We start from the raw sequence: 18,661 nt of genomic DNA, 5'->3' as shown, positions 1-18,661 counted from the left end.
CGAGGCTCATCGTCCTCATCGATTACGATGGTGATGACCGATTTCCCTCTATAGTTCTCGACTAAATGTGGCCCTTTGGAATTGTCGAGCGCTTCTCCATGAAAACTCGGCGATAAAACTGTTGAAATTGTCACTCTTGGCCTCGCCTTGCCTTGCCTAGAGACGAGGGCTGCTCTCGTGTGTCGAGATCGGTTTACAAAATAAGTACATCACAAGATGAGATAAAATCTTATCGTGTTTAGAATTTAACTCCTCTTGTGTTTGACTTTCGGTCATGACATACTAAGGCCCCATTTAATTCGCGAAAAATGAATTATCTGGAAAGTATTTTCTTAAAAAACAATCGTTTTCATCGCTTGAAACATTTAGCTACTGAAAATTTTATCCATTGTCGTAATTATATGTGTTTATACATTTTCGCGAACAGTTGAAATATTTTTCTTTTCATTTAGTTTTGTAAACGGCATGCACGTGGCTAGTGACAACTCAATGCGCAGAGGATTTGGATACACGCAACATGGATCTCTCCAACGCATAAACACATGATTCTTTCGCATTTAACAAGTACGGACCTCCATTTATTTTGCAAATTTTATTTTTTTAAATTATTGCGACGAAAATGATGATAAAAAGTATTTTCTATTGACTAATTATTTCGAGCGTTGATTTTTAGGAAAATATTTTTCGAATCACTCGTTTTTTCGCGAAGCGAGCTGGATCATGTTTTTCATTTTTGCGCGGGAGGGTCGATTCGGGTTGGTTAGAATGATGAGGGGGGGTGGCAATCGTGGCGGTGCCCTGTACCACGGAGGCACGTGGTCCCATTTGGGACAGGATGGTTCATGTTGCTTTGCCGGTTGGTTGATGATGATGATGACCATGATGATGGTGATGATGGAGATGGCGCCATTCCATTCTGAGGTGTCGGTTTTTGTCGTCGTGTTCGTGCGTTTCTGTCTGTCTACATTTCTGGCTTCGTCCAATGGGGGGCTCTATAAAGCTTTCGTGACGCGTCCGATTGGAGATGTCGTTTTGAGATTTTGATGCTTTCGATCTGATTATTATCGTTTTTTTTTTTAGGACGTTGAAAGCCAGCTCGGAGATTAGAGCCCTAACTCAAGCTTTGCTTTGAAAAGCCCGGAAGTATGGGGTCTGGTCCAGCAGAGGAATTTCGTCTTCGATTTTGCTCGTGATTCTTCATTGGTAAAAAAACAATTATTCAAGAAGTCATAAAGCTATTGTACTTTGACCAATTCGGTTACAAATATTTCAATTTCGTCAATCGAGTCGTTGACCTTTTACACTTTGCCAGGTTGAATCTATCCAGCCAATTTTAATCGGAAATCGCCGACTTGACGCCGGTGGTTTCACATAGGGCGGCTGGAGCTAACATGAACAATTTAAAAATAAAAATAAAAATTTTAAAAAAGACTTTTTTGTTTTGCTTTTCCTTTTTTTTTTTTGTTCTTTCAAACCCAGCGAGGGTCGGCCGGGCCCTCGCCAGACTTGCAAAGAAAAAGGAAAAGAAACAAAGAAGAAAGGAGAAAAGAAACAAAAATAGTAAAAAGAAAACTCCATTTTTTAGATAAATTATAAAAACAATCCACGTAGGACGTGTAGCATTCATGTCAGAAATTTCTCGGAAAAATTGGGTGATGTACTCAATTAACAAAGTGTCAAAAGGTTTAGGGCTCAATTGGTAAAATTAAAATAGTTCAGATTGAATTCCCCAAAGTGTAATAAATTTAGGTTTTTTGGACAATTTCCCCGTTCTTAATTTTGATAAAATGAATTCGTTCCATCAGCAAATGGGAATCTCGACTTCCTAACCTCTTGTATTAGAAATAATTTACAACGATGGCGGTGAGAAAGTCCGACCCAAAAGCTTAAGCTCGTAAGTGGAAGGGAGGCCACATGTATATAAAGATAATATAAACCCCATTATCAAGCAAAGTGTGACATTTTTCAGCACATTTTCTTATGTGCAAACCGGATTAGGAGTGGCATGCGAAACATGAATAGCCGGTGGACGTGCACATGAGATGAGCATAATTTGGCTTTGATACCATATGAAGGTTCCGTGTGACTGCTTTCAACTGTTCTAAAATAGTAAACTTTTAAGTTGGACTTTCTGAAATACCATCAGAGTCATATCCTGCCCTTTTTCAAGCAGGGGTGGTGCGTCCAACCCTGGCTAAGCTTTGAGGTTGAATTTTCCAACAGAGGCGTACGTAATGTAAATCCACAAAATACTTACTAATTGAAAGCCGCAGTGGACAACAGTTTTAAGGGAAAATCATATTTTCCAAGGGGGACTAAGATGACATCAAAACCCAGTAAATGGAGAGCCCATACTGATGAAAAACCCTACAAATGCATGTGAATGTTTAAATGCCCAATCGGAAAATACTAAGGTTGGGCAAGACAACAAAAGGAAAATTTGCACAATAGCCTAATGTGAGCTAAATATAGTACATACTAACCACATAAATAAACCAAGCACTAAGCGGCTAAAGAGGGACGGCGACCCCCAACTAACACCCCCGATCGGTCCGTAATATGATCATAGGATCGTTCCGATACGGAATTCCGACATTAAAAAAAGGCCAAGAAAGGGATGCTCCACATACGAAAGTGTATTTGATTAATTAGTGGATATGTAGGATCGCAACACTTCTTCCAAAAGGTGCGGCTCCTAGATCTCTCGCGATCGTGACGCAGCCCCCACTTAAACAAGGAAAAGAACACATGATGCTTTTTATCTTCTGGCCCAAATTAGAGCCGAAAAAGAGAGGGAAAAAAAAAAATTTATACCCCACTAGGGAAGCACCAAGAGCAAAGGTCTATGCTCGCGCAAATACCATTCCCTAATCATCAACATCGAAGCTTTTAATGCGCCACCTTCTCGAGAGAGAGTATCATGAGAGCTGCAATGGATTGGATTTTGAAGGGAATCAAATGATTTTTTGTGCGCTTTGATTTTGACAACTTTTTGTTTGTCGGAGCCGAGTTCCGGCGGTGGTGGTGGTGGTATTTGCCCCCAAAATCCTCATGGATCCGATTGAGGGGTACGGGGTGGATATACTATTACATTAGTCTACGTCGGCGTCGGTTGATCAAAATGACTGATTTGGTACAATTGACACAATTACAATAAATTTAAGGCTTTTTTGATAATTTTTCTTAGATTAAATACATCATGTTGTCTGAAAGACATATGGAGACTTAAGTATATTAAGGAGGAATAGAGAACACCCTTTTTTCCCACGGGTCTTTATGGGATATGGAGAAACATCACAAGGTATTGAACTAACATTAATAGGACACGATCGTGTTAACAAAATTTTTGTCCGGCCCAATTTCGACGGGGCGTTATAATTCAATCGGAACTAAAAGATTGTAACGGTGTTGCGCATAAAATCTTATGCCGACGGCGAACATAATAGTGGAGAGACTCAATTTAAATGAACCATACCCTATATGGTTTTTAAGGGCCCGTCAAAATTTCGAGAATTTTCTTTTCTACAGAGTTGGACACCTCTCGAGTTACATATACTACGCACGTCCGTCCTTCAACATTTGCCAATCCGGCCTTTGCGGGTAGTAAACCGAAGAAGCCGACTCTCACAGCTCAAGTACCCTCCTCGCAAACCCAAGCGTGCCTCTTATACGTTTAAGCTAATCGGTTTCGAGAAATTTACTTGAGCCCATGTCGATCGCACTCGATATCCACAAGAAGCAGAAGCAAAGGTGACAGGACAGGTCCAATCGTGCATGCGAATCGCGAAATACAACCGGCCAGAACGAGACGGGATTTTCACCGAAAGAAGTCACGAGTGACTCAAAACTAGCATCCATAAACGGGGCACCCGACAGTACCAACTAATTGAAGACAAGAAACCCGAGTTAGGGCAAAGCAAAGCTACAGAGTCCTAAGTGAAAAAGAAATCTGTGGCCTCACTTCGTGTTATGTAAGAACTTTAGCTGACCTGGTTTCTCGATCGTCATATCAAGCTGACGTTTCACCCGACTCAACTTCCAAAGTAGTCACTTCCCATCGATGTCAACACTCCTAGAATAATGGATTGGAGAGGTAGTAAACCTCCTCGTGAGATTTTTACCAACCTCTTATACCAAAGCTCAACAATCAAAACTGCGAAAAGCTTTCAACCCAAGAAGAAGACCAACATAGGCTATTGGTTAGACAGCAGAAGGATCAACACACTATTTGGAACCGCAACTTCAGATCAATCTAAGATGTTCCGAAACCTTTGGCCAAAGTCTTAGCATCAATGCCTTGACGCATTCATGAGCCAACTACCAAGAGAGATTATCAAACTGCTGATTGCAGTTTACACCACTTGCAATGGCAAGTTTAGCCTAGCACAAGACGCAGAACGAAAGCCATTTGGCCTTCAAAGAGCCCGCCTACTCTTTGCCTTGATCCATATCAAGGCCCCAAAAAGTAACTACAACAGAACCATAATATAAACTCAAGGCCGACAGCCAGCTAGCTTCCCACAGGCATCAGCCAGACAGTTCTCAAGATTCCGTGTAATTGAACTGTTGCAATTTATTCATTTCTATTCCCCCTGCCACGACCAAGCATAACTTTCAATTTTGTGTGCCCCCTTTTCAATTGCAAAGGATACTTACTCCTCAGCACCGCAAATTAGCCCCTCCTCTTGTCTATCTCTAGTAAAAGCCAACAGCACCAGTAACAAAAATAGAGCACACGACCTATCTGCTCTGTCATACGGATGAGCTTGGTCCCCTTAGGAAAAAAACTGCCATAAAATCCAAATTCCAACAGCGCTGGCAATCACTAGAATTCGCTATGACTAGAGCAAGGACACAGTAGGGAAGACAAATCCTACTCAAGTTCACATCAATGCACATGTGAGCTGTGTCACACATACATACACAGCCAGAGCTTTTCAAGATACATTTAAGAGATTTGCCAACAAACTCATAACAGCGCACATCTCTGACAGAGTAATATTAGGCAAGACCAACAGGGTATATAGAGAATATTAAAGGTAGAATCTCTACTTTTACCTTCTGACTTTTATTTTAGGGTTTGTGTTTGGAGGGTGTTTTACCTTTTCCATGTTACCTTTCCTGTGTTGTAATTATATATAGGGTCGAATATTTGAAACCTTTTAATATACACGAACATCGACATATCCACTCATTTGGATATTTTTTCATAATCTCCAAATGCACTTTTTCTTTCAATTTCAAAATTTTATGAAGGAAAGCAAAAAGTATTTGAAGAAAGACAGCAAACTGACCTTAAATAATGGAATCTTAAAATCGCAATTTTGGTTAATATTGAATCCTCCATTTAAGGTCAACCACAAATTGCGCACCTTTTGATTTTAAATACTTCTTTTGGTCCGGGCCAAAAACGCTACCCATACCAAACAACCCTAGCACTACCAGAAACAAACAACCATGCTTAATCAGAAAATACTATGTTAATACTAAGATGACATTCATCATCCAATCTTTTCCAATCTCGAAGGAGAACACAGTAGGCACTGTCAATTACATGCTCTTCCTGCCTACATATGTATATAAGACTAGGCACTGTCAGGCATGTCGCGATATTATTCACAAGTACATTGCTGTGCACTCTGCTTAAGCGAGCAGCCTCATTTATGTTTATAAATGAGAGTTTAGTCATCATATGTGTGCATCATAAAAAAAAATGCAAGTTTTGGCAGGGAAACCTATCCAACATGGTGAACGTCTACTGCTTTCAGGATGACGAACATCAATAACAACACAAGTACAATGTCATGCATATTGCTAAATGGATGCAACAGCTAAATGTAACTGCCAGTACTGTCAACACCTAACATCAGATTCCAATAGAGCATCTCACCCACAAGTCATTTCTCACACGACTAGACGCCTTTCCAGTGGAGCTCAATTCACAAATCAACTATCAAATATAGGAAGAGTATGAAGAGAGATTTCCAAAATCAGATCATCTGGATCCATATAATATTTTACCCACAAGTCATTTCTCACATACTGGATGACATCTTTCTTGTAAGACTGTTATCATTAAACGAATAGCCCCATTATCACCACTAATACTTGACCGCTCTTATCAATACTTTTCAACCAACAATAACATTGCAGACATCCCGGCATAAAGAATTTTCAAGAACTGTTAGGCAGGAAATTTTTCCGGTTTTGCAGTTTTGAATATCTCTGTGGTCGCTCTTTGCTTCTCATGCGTATCAACCTGGACACCTTGTCCTAATACGTGGAAACAAAATGTGCCCATTTCAGCAAATGAAGTCTGCCATCATGTTAAAATCCTTCGCAACTGGATTTCTCAGCAACAATGATAAATTATAATGAACAACACATGTTCTGCAATTACCAGATTTTTGAGATATTATGGCAAAGAAGTGCCCATTATGACCAAAACACATGCACATTACTATAAATTGGATTATTAAGCTGTTCCAGATTAACTTCTTGATTAACTTCACGTAGACAACCAATTATATACAAGATTGTCAGGATTGGGATGAGGATCATAAGATCCTAGAAATTCAATAATTGAGGCCTAAAATGTGAAAAAAAAAATGTTTTCTTAATTCAAATTGCATATGTATTAACATGAAAAAAGAAAGAATAAACCTGAAAAGTAGTCCTCCAACTTAATTGGAGGTCATTACTAAACTTTGGCATTCTCAATATTCAACTTAAGCATAAATCATATCCTGCCATATTGTTCAAAGTTCAAACAAATCATGACATGTGGCAGACCAATCAAGTTTCACACGCTAATTAGACAAACAACGCCCTGTAACATCATAAGAAAACAAGCTAAAATCCACTGACTAACAACCATCTTTTATGAGCACATCCACCATGACCCTCACCCCAAAAAAAAAAGAATCCACGGTTTCATGCTCATCATCACTCTCACTAAGTTCATTAATTTGGGTAGAACGGAAAAGAAAATCGGACCCAATTTTAAGCGATTTACGATAATGAATCACAGGGTCATACAATCACGACCCTACAATCCGAGTCGCTATCCTGAGAACTATTGCATCCTATATAAAACGTGAAAAACCAATACAAAGATGTTCTCATAGTGTACAGATCGTTATATTGATGAAATAAAGGACAAAAAATTGGAAGAAATTCGTTTTTATCAGTCAAACAAATATTACTGCTAACAGAAATCCTAGAGCTCTTGCCCCACATCAATATTAACGCTAAATCTGATTAGATTCGAGATTGTCAAACACAAAGATCCCCCTCTCAACGCAATGTATTATACCGCTGTACTCATCTAATTGACTTGAATGACACGTGCTACAGCAGAATTCCGCAAAGATATACAGTCTAAAATGAAGAGAAGCAACAGACCAGAATCTGGGAAAAGCTCCACTCATTAGTGCAACACTAAAGTGAACAAATGACATGCAAGCAAACCACCAAGAATACCAAATAAACCCACTTTTTAGTGCCTTCTTTTTTTCTTTTTTTTAACCAAAGCCAATTCCAAGGACGGCAAAGAGTTTGCCTCTTATGTCTGGTTTTTGTATCCTGTGAAGATAAAACTCAGAACCTGTTGCAGCTAAAAGATAGCCGACAATTAGATGTTCCAATCTTTACAAGAAAGAGGAAAATACCAACTCAATGGTGGAAATGAAACTTAATGTATTGAAGATGAAAGTGAAATCATGACCTCCTCTTTTGGGAAAAAAATTGCTATAATTCTTGAAGAAGGAAATCTGAAATTATTCCCCGTTCTTCCCTAGTCCCAATGGGGAAGAGAAATGAAAAGAAAGAGGGGAAAAATACCCGTTAGCAAGAATCCTGTGTTGAAGGAGAAGCCAATCTTGTACAACCCTTGGGAGGGAGGAACTGCTAAAGTACACAAGATGCTAAGATATCCAATTGTTTAGCATCCCATCACGGCACAATTATACACAAAGTTACTCGAACTCTTTCTGGCAAGCAAGTTCCAACGTGGACAGCCTACACCTGGAACCCATGAATTGATCTCTATAAAAACTTCACCTGGCGTCCTAGGTCCACCAATGACGATAAGACTATCTCCACAAGCCCTGAAGGCAATACCCCAACCATTCATTGAGTCCGCACATTCAGGCAATCTCCCCACTGTAAACCACACCCTCGTCTCCTTATTATACTTTCTCACCTCCATGTCAGCATAATCAGCCGCATACAGTTCATTGTTAACCACTGCAACTAGAGGAGGTGCTTCCGCTGCTGCAGGCACCTCAGCCTCCCTCGCTTCCCCTCCCCTCACAGGTGACATATTAGGAATTACAGTCCAAGTTTGTGTCCTTAGATCATACTCTTCCCCACATGTGAGAACTCTTGGCTGACCCGTTTCAGTTTTACCGATACCACCAATCACGTAAAACTTGTCATCCATAAACACTCCTGAGCACATCTTTCTGGGTGTGTGCATGTTATTAAGAGGTAACCACTGCTGAGTTTCAGAATTGAACATCTCTGCAGAGTTAAAAATATTACCCTGCGAATCACAACCGCCAGCTAATATTGCTATCTCCCCAAGGCTCGCAGACCCAAATAAGCATCTAGGAGCATTCATTCTCATTCCAGAAGTCCATGAATTTGTTAGAAGGCTATACTTGTATATCACATGCGAATTTGTCATATCCTTAGTGAACACAAGAAGCTCTGTACCCACTGCTAAGGATTCCTTATCAGGAAATATGACGTATTCGTTGGAGATCATTCTGGGTAAATGCATCCACCGACTACGAATAGGATCAAAAGCTTCCCATTCGAGTAAATGGCAAGAAAAATAAATCCAGTGCTCAATCACACGATCCCGCTTACGCAACTTATAAAGCTCGCCGCTCTTGATCAAATGCCGAAAGCTCGTATTCAACAAGGCTATGGAACCATAATCGGATCTCGAGCAGCGGACGAGACAGCTGATTGAGATTTCCCTCCCAATGGCACCTATGAGGGAATCCAAATGAGAATTATCCCCAGCCTGACGTTGATCACTGGATTGTTTTCCCGAATCCTGAGCGTGCTGATCTACTTCTTGCAACTCAGAAAGTTTCAACGATTTCCTGCGTGGGTGATCTTCGTTGCCATCGATATCCCGAGGATGCTTGCTACTCCCAATGTCGATTTCAAGATGGAAACTCATGCAACCTGCCCAATTGCTTTCTGACTGGCAAGAGTTTGCAAGCACCCTCGGGATCAGACAGGACCGGCCTTCCAACATGTCTCTGTTATTCTACTGGGGAGGACCCAAAAATTACTAAACCACTCGCACACCCGATTTATCAGCCCCGCGCTTTCTTTCTTTTTTCGCCCTTACACACAGAAAACGAAGACCCTCTAAACAAAGTTGCGACTTGTGAGCAACGAATGTCCCAGCAAAGTCTGTTCACGAACAGAAAGCACCTGTTAGAGGCCAAAGAAAGAAGGAATGAAGTCGATGCACTTCAATTCAAATAAAATGGACCTATTGATTCAGCATGGAAAATCTATAAAGAAAAAAACGATAGAGAAAGAGAAAATACTCTTCTCCATCACGATCTTCGCTAAAGAAAAAAATGCTACCCACAAACGCGAATTGATTCAGTAAAAGAGACATGAGAGAAACGAATAGAACCAGACATCAAACGAAAAGAATTTTGAACCAAAAAGAACCTACACGCGGAAAATTGAACACACCAAGCAGGGTCGAAATTCGATTGAAAAAGAATTGGCCGGAGCAAGTCCGCCCAGTATTCCGAAGACGAAACTGCAGATCTATTTCGCTTTTTGCGCGAAAAAGAGGGAAGCGTGTAAAGATTGAGTAAGACGAAAAGAAGAAAAACCCAACTCACAGGAGCAAAGAATTAGACAGATAGACTAGATCTGCCACTAATCGCTACTCGAAGAAACGCAATGCTTCTCCTAATCCAAACACACACGAACGAAAAAAAAAAAAAAATTGAAACTGCAGAGCACGAACGATGGCATCGGAGGAAGAAGAAGTAGGATTAGACGAAAGCGAGAAAAAGCGCAGGAAGGATAGCAACAGAGCGGAAATGGAGACTTACCAGGGATTGGATAAGGAGAGGAGGTGAAAAAGCAAGTCTTTATTGGCGATTCTAATTAGTTTAAGCTCCAAACAATCTCTCTCTCTCTCTCTCTAAACAGCTTCTGTTCTTCGCGTTCTTCGCCTCTCTCCCTCCCTCTCTCTGCAAATCAGAGCAAAGCTTTGGGTTCGGCTCTGGCTGGAGCGAAGGAGGACCCCCCCTCTCTCTCTCCTCTCTCTCTCTCTCTTCTCGCTCGCTCGCTCAACTCGCTTTAATATTTTAATCGCAGTCCAAACAATGTATATAACCACGACAAAGCTCGCAAATCACAGGATCTTTTTCTTTTCCTTTTTCCCTCCCCTTTTCCTTCGATATAATAAACAAAAAAAAACGATAATTTACCAAATTAAACCCTCAACATGCCAAAATTCACCTCGATTAATCCTTCGGCATAATATCCTTGCAGAAAAAAGGAAAGAAAATCCCCGGAATCATCGTCGTGTTCGTGGTTACCTTAATCTCTGCTACTGCCCAAATTGACACGCGCTGCAGCATCCTCAAACCGGCCTCGTCCGTCGGGATCGATGCCTCCCGCCGTAAGTCGTTGCGGCAGCTGATGTCGAGAGACGGACGCCGAGCCGTGCGTGGGGGGGTTCTCTATGGCCAATCGAATTCGATGTTGGTTTTTCTAATTTAGGCCGCATTATTCTCTGTTTTTTAAAAATGGAATTTTTTTTAAAAAAAATTATTCTGTTATTCTCCGCCTTTTTTGGGTTCTCGGTGACTGTCGATGTGGAGGATGAGGAGGGTTGTGGCGGGTGGCGGCGACGGCGGACGCGGGACTTTTTTCCCCCTCGTCTTTGTGCTTTCCTGCTTGGCTTCTTGCGGGCGCCGTTTTAGCTGCCACCGGCGGTAGCCGGTGGAGACACGTGTTGACCGGGTAAAACGAAACTGTCCCTGTCGCGAGAGAAGACCGACCCCCCCCCCGGCTTGGCCGTTCCCAGCGCGTCTTTTGCTCCGTTGGATTGTCGACCGGTCCAAGGGATCGTGCGGTCGATTTCTCCCCCTCTGTTTTCTTGCTTTCTTTTTGCTTTTTGGGTCAGCGGTCAACGAGGCGGGAGTGGTGGTGGTGGTAAACAGGTTCGTATTGGCTTCTTGAGGGAAATGATTGTGTGCGGCGCGGCGTAGGTGGGGAGTTTGTTTGCAGCTGTTGCCGCCCTTTTGGCCTTTCGGAAATCGTTTGTTGCTGTAATGATGCCCGTGTTGACCGGTCAAATCCGGACTTCCCCAATGTTGAACATGAATTCCACGATCGTTTTTGAATTTCCCAATCGCTATCTCTGAGCTTCTTTAATTTTGCCTAACCCCCCTCCCCCCAAGAAAGAGGGCAAACCTCGCTTTCTCCCCGACATACAATTTTTTTTTTAAATGTTATAATTTGTATCGATATTCATAAGATTTAATATATTTTAACAATTTCACACCAGTTAAAAGTCAAAATTGTTAGGACCGTAAGAGAAGGAAATACGATCCCAACCAATAAAAGGTATTCATGAAAGCTCATCGACTCGAAATTTTCAGATATTCAAACTCAAACACGAGACCGGCCTCATTCTAAATCAGAACGATGCCATCCATAACATCCCCGACGAGACAAAAGATGCACAATCCAAAAGGTTTTTCTCCGAGCTTTATCATTGTGTTCAAAACACGATCCATATTGAATCATATCAGAATAAATCGGCTCCAAAGCGGGACCGAACCGAAACAGATTCATACGGATCGAGCACGTCCGAATAATTTCCATGACAATTGACCCCCTAAAAAGGGCCGGCGAGCCCGGGCGGTCGATCATCTCTAGCACAAGAATCTCGGAAGCACATGCATAATCATAATCTTTTGTTTTTTAAATAGAAAATCCTCGGGACGGGAAAATCTCCAAAGGCATGCTTGGACCAGGTGGAAAGAGGGATCATAATGGGAACGACTTCGTTCAATTATCTAATTACCGAGGAGATCCGACGTGTTAATGTGATCACACCATTAGAATTTGATTAGCTACGGGGTGTCGCGATGTGTACGTACGTGGTGTACTTAAATATTAGTCGAGATGGGGTCGGCCACGATGCTTTTCAGCCTATCATCATGGGAAAATTTAGTCATAATCACCACCACCCCCCTATTACCATTTCGTCTCTTCTTTCCCCCAATTCGCCCCGTGGGGCCCGCCGCCTCTCTATCTCCTTTTTTTGAATTTTTGATTAGTTTGATGTGTTCATATCTTAGCAGGCACTGTGTGTTCATGGACATGCGGTTTTGTAGATGAGAACTTTGAATTGGAACTCCATCGTGGCCAAAGAGAGAACCGGGTGCACGACCATAATTTTCTTTTTTCCCCAACCCAACAAGTATTCCGACACGATGAGAGCCGCCGTAAACATTTCACAAGCAAATCAACTCGACTAGAGCAAGCTTCGGGATCTAATAACTTCTCTCTCGTGGGCACTTCTAGCACCTAGTAAATATCAAAGCATTTGAAAATCGTGTCAAGAGGAACCGACAACCCCGAAAGAAAAACACAATGAAAAATCAGTTTAAGATATTTAGGTGTAATGTAACGGATTCTGCTAACATAACAGTCTTTTGATGACTGTGAGAGTAACAACGTGTTGTGGGCTACAAAATTTCGAAGAAGTGGAACTCACAATAATTCATCGTTTATTCCTAATTTATTTATTTTTTTATCTCAGAAGAGGTTGTTAATTTCACGTTGAATTAAGGGTAATCAAATAATAATTTATGTAACGAAATCAGCCAAGATCTACGAAAATTGGTTGATTATTTCACTGTTAATTACATTTCAACGGCCCGTACGGACGGTCCCCCGTAGCGGATTAGGGTCGTGACACGATTACGTGTGTGGGATTTCGGTCGTAACCTTTGAATGTTTTTCGACGCTAGTGGCTTTCGGCCTGGTCCGAATGACGGCCCCGTGCTTCAAAGGGAGAAAATCGAACGCCGTCCTTCGCGAAATCCCCAGAATGCCCTCCGTTATCCCGCATGGCCTTTATGATCATCGCTTTCCCGTTGAAAACCGGAGCGCCGCGTTACGGTTTGTGGGACCCCCAGTGGCCGCCCTCCCCCTTTGCCACTGGCCGCGTCAACACGTGCGAAGCCACGCCTTCGATCTTATAAGGGAAGTACGTATTTTATACGTCTATTCTAAAAATAAAGAAAAATCTCGCAAGCATGACAATATAACGGTAAAATACTAGGCATAAGATTAGACGTAGATCTCATTATGATTTTTATAATTTTTTTTACCATTTATAATACTTCATTGTGAGATTGCACCGTTGTATTATTACATTATTAGCTTCTCAAATCCCAGCCAAAAAAAGAATCCAACAATTACGGCCCAATCGTGTAATTTCCATAGAGTTTGACGTCGCTAACCCGTGCGATTTTGATGCGGTCTTTGATTAATTGGCAAGCATCGAAGTTTTGCGTACGCATCGAACTCGTTTACGGATGAAGGAGCGGATGTGGCCAGATCGACGGCGGTCCCACCGACCCCTTTTATTTTTTTTGCTCTCCAGCTACGCCTTTTCCCGATTAGAAGCAACTGCCCACAATCAGCCACGATTGCCCAATTTTGACCCCTCGATGCCATCACAGAAACAAACTCCAAGTGCCAAATTCTCAATCTGTCAAGCTTCTCACAAAGACGTGCCGATTTCGTAACAATAGTCACCCCAACGGCACGTTTCTTTCCTTAATTTCGTCGAGCGAGACTACACGGAAATGTCATAAAGATTAATTTATCAATCGATCCCGCTAAGTGGTATAGCAATAATTAAACGAGTCGATCGTATTCATTCGGAGCACCCGTGAAGAGATTGATGCCGTCGGCGTGATTTAGCAAACCAATTTCGACGAGGAGCGCCCTTAAATATTTAACGTCCGCCCGATCCACGGTAGCGGTTTTGAACTGCACAGCAACCGCGCGATTTAACGGCGTTTAATTATATTTATCAGTAGCTCAAGCGACCGGGTGCGGATCGCACGTGCTGCCTGGACATGTGCGTGCGTGCAGCTGAGCGAAGACATCTGTCTCGGAATCCGAGTCACGTGTCCGCGCACGTGGCGAGGTATTGATGCACGGCGTGGTTCCTGACAAAAAAGGTCGAAAGAAAAGAAAGTGAGAGCAAAAGAAGTCGTTATTTAATTGATTTGAAGAGATTAGGCAGGCCCCCAAGCCGCCTAAGCTGGGACTAATTAGTCAGAGATCGATAAGAGCGCTCCACGTGGAAGAATGTCCGTCCGTACCGGCTTTTTTTTCCTCCCCTATCGAGATTAAGGTGATAATTTAGATTAATTAGCAGTGTTTACGTTCTTAACTTTTAGCTTTTGGCAGTGTTAATGGATTTTGGAGGAAAACCAATTATGTCGGCAAACCTTGACTTTTTCTCAGACCTCATCCAGCCAACTGATTTGGACTTCACATGATCACTTTTCCGAAGCGTAAATTCGTTTAATAAGATAAATTTTGGAGTAAAAGTTCGTTTGGTGACGCAACTTCATCTTTTTATTTTTGAAGCATCCTTTTGCTCCAAGTAATTTCGAATGCACTTGAAAAGGTAAAAATAAAATAAAATCACTTCTCTCAAAAGAAATCAACTTCTGGGTAGAGCATAAGTGTTGCCCTTAATTTCTTGTTGATGGTTATTTTATTTTTTATTTTATTTTTCCGGATTATTTTGTTATTAGTTGATTATTAATTTCGATGGACTGACCAGTCTGTGGTGGGAGGTTGGGACAGTGGGGCTCGATTGGTTTTCGCGTTGGATGTTTTTTGTCGTTTAGTTAGAATAATGTCCATCTCTAATCTTGTGATTTGTGACCTAATCCTACTTGGATATGGCCTAATACAACTAGGCATATGCGCATGGAAATTGGTAATGTCAGAGATCGATTGGGACAAGCAAAGCTTGGGGTGGGAGACTCCTGTTTCCCTTTGCCTTTTGCCCTTTGAAGTATTAAGAACTCGGCAAATATTCTTCTATAGGAAATAATGAAGATATCTAATATGGTAAAGCAAAATTTGAAAATGAAATCTCTTTCTGTTGAAATTATTGTTGTTGTCCTACATCAATTGTGATTGGATCATGTATGCTTTTTATATTCATGTGATCTCCCTTCACCTATCGCCTTAAGCTTTGAGTTAGACTTTCTAACACTTTCCATCTCAAATTATTTCAACGAGTTTCAACGGAGTTATCAGCAATGGAAGGCAACAGAACGACATGTAAAATTGTCATTTACAAGTTTCAATGCAATCTCGTCCTGCATGAATTTTACACGTCATAACTTTTTGAAAATCATTTATATATGAAAAATCATTTCTTTATTTTTGCACATTCAACTCCGTAAGAAAATTAAGTACTTTCAAAATCACAGCAACAATCGTGAAATTCTTCTAACGAAAAGAAATACCACTTGAATATAGTCCGTAGAATTTGGTGTATAACTCAATGTTATGGGTTCATTTGCCTTGCATGTAAAATCAATTTACCTTATCAAGCTAATCTTACTTCCCTCTTTTTCCAAAAGTCAAATTTATCATGTGTTATTTTTATTTGGGAAAATTGTCTAAAAGTCTTAAACTTATCGTACTTTTGCCAATTCAGTATAAACTTTTTAATTTTGCCAATTAAGTCATAAATCTTTTCGGGTTTTGCCAATTGAGTCCATCCTAAAAACTTTGGCTAGAAATCACTTATGTGGATGCCATTTATCCTACGTGGTACGACCAGCGTTGACATTGATAATTTTTAATAAATTTTTATTTTCATTAATTTTTCATTTTCTTCGCCTTTGCTTTTTCACTATTTTTTAAACTGGCCCCACCCTTGCCAACCGAGGGCGAGGGTCGCAACCGCGGGTGTGGGAGGACCGGGTTTGCGGGGTGAGGCGGGGGTAGATGTAGGAGCCGTAGTGAGGAGTTTGCGGAGGAGGATGGCAAATAATTCGCGTAGCTTGAGATGGGGGTAGCTCTAGAGGAGATGGGCGAGCTCGAGGGAGACGGAGTTGGGAACTAAAAATAAAATAAAAATATATTAACATATTATCAGCAATTGATTACGTCGGCGCTAATCGTGTCACGTAAAACCATCCACATCATCGATTTCTAGCCAAAATCGACTGGATGAAATCAATTACTAAAACGTAAAAAAAGTTTAGTGCCCAATTGATAAAGTTACAAAGTTTACGAATGAACCAATAAAAGTGCTTGGTCATTTCTTCTAAACAAATGTATTTTAAAGCAATGGATTGAATCAAATGTCGTACTTCACCACATTTTGCATTGAATGGAAACTGAAACTAACTGTACTATGTGAGACTGTACTAACTGTATTATCTATGACGGATTATATCGCAAACGACAAACCATCATCCATGTGCGATTTCATAGGTACATGCATCAGCTGTTATAAATATTCCATGTTAACATATGATGCGTAATAGAGTCAATTTAACCCGAAATCGTAGACAAAATTTACTTTCTCATTCTCACAGAGTTAATGTCACTACCCATTAATTTAAACCGATAACTATCTCGATATACTCGAAGAAATTCTCTCGATTTTTTTTCCTATTATCGTCGCGTTCTCATAAAGTCGATTTTACCACTTATTATGGCGAGATTTTCCTCTACAAATTTTCAATTTTATTGGCAAAGCTCTTAAAAAAAAAAAGCCACTACTTGAAGAAGTCATTTGATGAAATTCGCCAATAAATACTATAAAAAGATTACGACGTGCGATGAACAAATTATTTGAAGTAGTCGTTCGGTACGGTGCTTGCGTGCATCTCAATAATTAACAATTCACGACGCAACCGGAGCGATTCGAGTACGACCCATTTTTTTTTTATTTTGTCGGATTTGATTGTTATTTATACCGGTGAAAATGAGAATTTCCTATTTTTGCCAATTCCTCCCTTTCAAAAAATTTTTTTTTGCTCGGATGAGAACGAATAAAATTCTGAATCGCCTTCTTTTTTATTTTTATTTTTATGTTTATGGCCCTAATTAATTTCGGGCGTGCGGACAGCTTGGGAGGAAAGCAAATGCACGCAAAGGTCTCTCTCTCTCTCTCTCTCTCTATCTCTAAACCCTGACACAATAATTGAGAGAAAGAAGAAAGGGGACATTACGGACATTAAAAGAGCGCGTATGCTTAAGACAATGGGAATAGCAACGTGTCTCTGTCGTACCATTAAAGTCCCATTCTTTTGTTTTATCTTTTCTTTTTCTTTTCGCTCATTTTTTTTTTCGATTTTAGTGGAGCAAAAAAAAAAAAAAAAAAAAAACTCCAAAAGTTTAAAAAAATAAATAAAATTACGTAACCAGATGGAGTTCTTGCTCGGTAACTTGCATTATCAAACCGATTTTATGCTCCGGAAGCACTTCTGTAGCATAAATTCTTATATTGTCATGCGCGCCGTTAATTTATTGTTTTGGATTCAGCCATATAAGAATACGCATATATATGTAATTTTCTTTTGCACTTTGGAAAATATAGGGTGGAGGTCCCTTCCGCGATGGCAAAGTGGGCTCAAATCAGACTCGGAATAAAAGCTTGTTCTAACTCTCTTTCGCTCTATCTGTTTCCACACCAATCATAAACTTAGGATCACAACCACAAGCACATCATGCAAAGCCGTGTCCGCGGAAGCGATCTCATTGCGTCTCGTTATTGGATCGGCCGTCCGAAAGTGATTTATGATTTGATGTATGAGGATATCGTAGCGCCGTGTCAAAATAATTTTGAAATGAAAATAAGTTGGATTAGAAAATATATATGATCGATTTATGTTGTGGTTTTTTCTTTTTCTTTTTCTTTTTTCACCAAACCTGCCACAAGCTCTCGTGAAAACAATGGACATTACAAAACAAGGTATTCACCAATTAAGACATGGTGACCTGCGAAGGTTACTGCTCCAAGCAACCTTCCTGGTGTTAAGGAGGATCTCACCACTAGGGTTCCTAGCTCTGAAAATAAGGAAGGGATTTGCCCTTAAAGCTTAGTAGAAGACCAATTAAGGAGAAATTATCCGTTCAATTCAAATCTATTTTATTACGGATGTCAATTCAAACTAGTCTTAATGCTTTTGCGCGAAATTCCAATACAATTTTTTTTCGATCAATTTTCGCCGAAAAACGATGGCATGACAGCGTGCCATGTAGGGCGATCGAGATAATTGGACCGCCACGCCAGTGATTTGCCGACATGTATATTTTTAGTGCTCTGAGTAATCATTTGAATCTCGGGGTAAAGCCATCGATTTCGGGGCTCTATATCGTCCTTTGTTGTTTATAGACGAGACAGCTAACTTAATTTCAGCTACAGTAACAGGGGCCATTAAAACAGCTCACGTCTTCTTCAGAGAAATAAAACTGCCGTGGCAAACGGGGATGTATGCTACCCTTGCTGCCCAACAAGTGTCGATGAAAAGACATTGCCTCAATTCCGGTAGCGTCAAACTTCTTTCCCATGGAAAAATTGTCATGAAAAACA

At 40.7% G+C, this 18,661-nt stretch overlaps 1 protein-coding gene across 2 annotated transcripts; it reads right to left on the bottom strand.

The window, feature by feature from the left end:
* Positions 1 to 7,537: 7,537 nt before the first annotated feature.
* On the bottom strand, positions 7,538 to 10,709 carry LOC115757455 (F-box/kelch-repeat protein SKIP11-like). 2 transcript variants are annotated; one of them, XM_030697694.2, is made up of 2 exons: positions 10,593 to 10,709; positions 7,538 to 9,456 (listed from the first exon to the last, which is right to left on the bottom strand). In XM_030697694.2, the coding sequence occupies exon 2, from the start codon at positions 9,272 to 9,274 to the stop codon at positions 7,943 to 7,945; it is 1,332 nt and encodes a 443-aa protein (XP_030553554.1). In that variant the 5' UTR covers positions 9,275 to 9,456; positions 10,593 to 10,709; the 3' UTR covers positions 7,538 to 7,942. The 2 variants fall into 2 exon arrangements, with proteins under 2 accessions (XP_030553554.1, XP_030553535.1); XM_030697675.2 differs by lacking the exon at positions 10,593 to 10,709 and adding an exon at positions 10,101 to 10,501.
* Positions 10,710 to 18,661: the final 7,952 nt, after the last annotated feature.

This window comes from Rhodamnia argentea, chromosome 6, assembly GCF_020921035.1.
Source record: "Rhodamnia argentea isolate NSW1041297 chromosome 6, ASM2092103v1, whole genome shotgun sequence".
NCBI lineage: Eukaryota > Viridiplantae > Streptophyta > Magnoliopsida > Myrtales > Myrtaceae > Rhodamnia > Rhodamnia argentea.
This window is presented reverse-complemented; position numbering and strand designations above follow the sequence as displayed.

Excerpts from the sequence above, each read along its gene's own strand:
- LOC115757455 (XM_030697694.2), bottom strand. The coding sequence starts at position 9,274 with ATGTTGGAAGGCCGGTCCTGTCTGATCCCGAGGGTGCTTGCAAACTCT.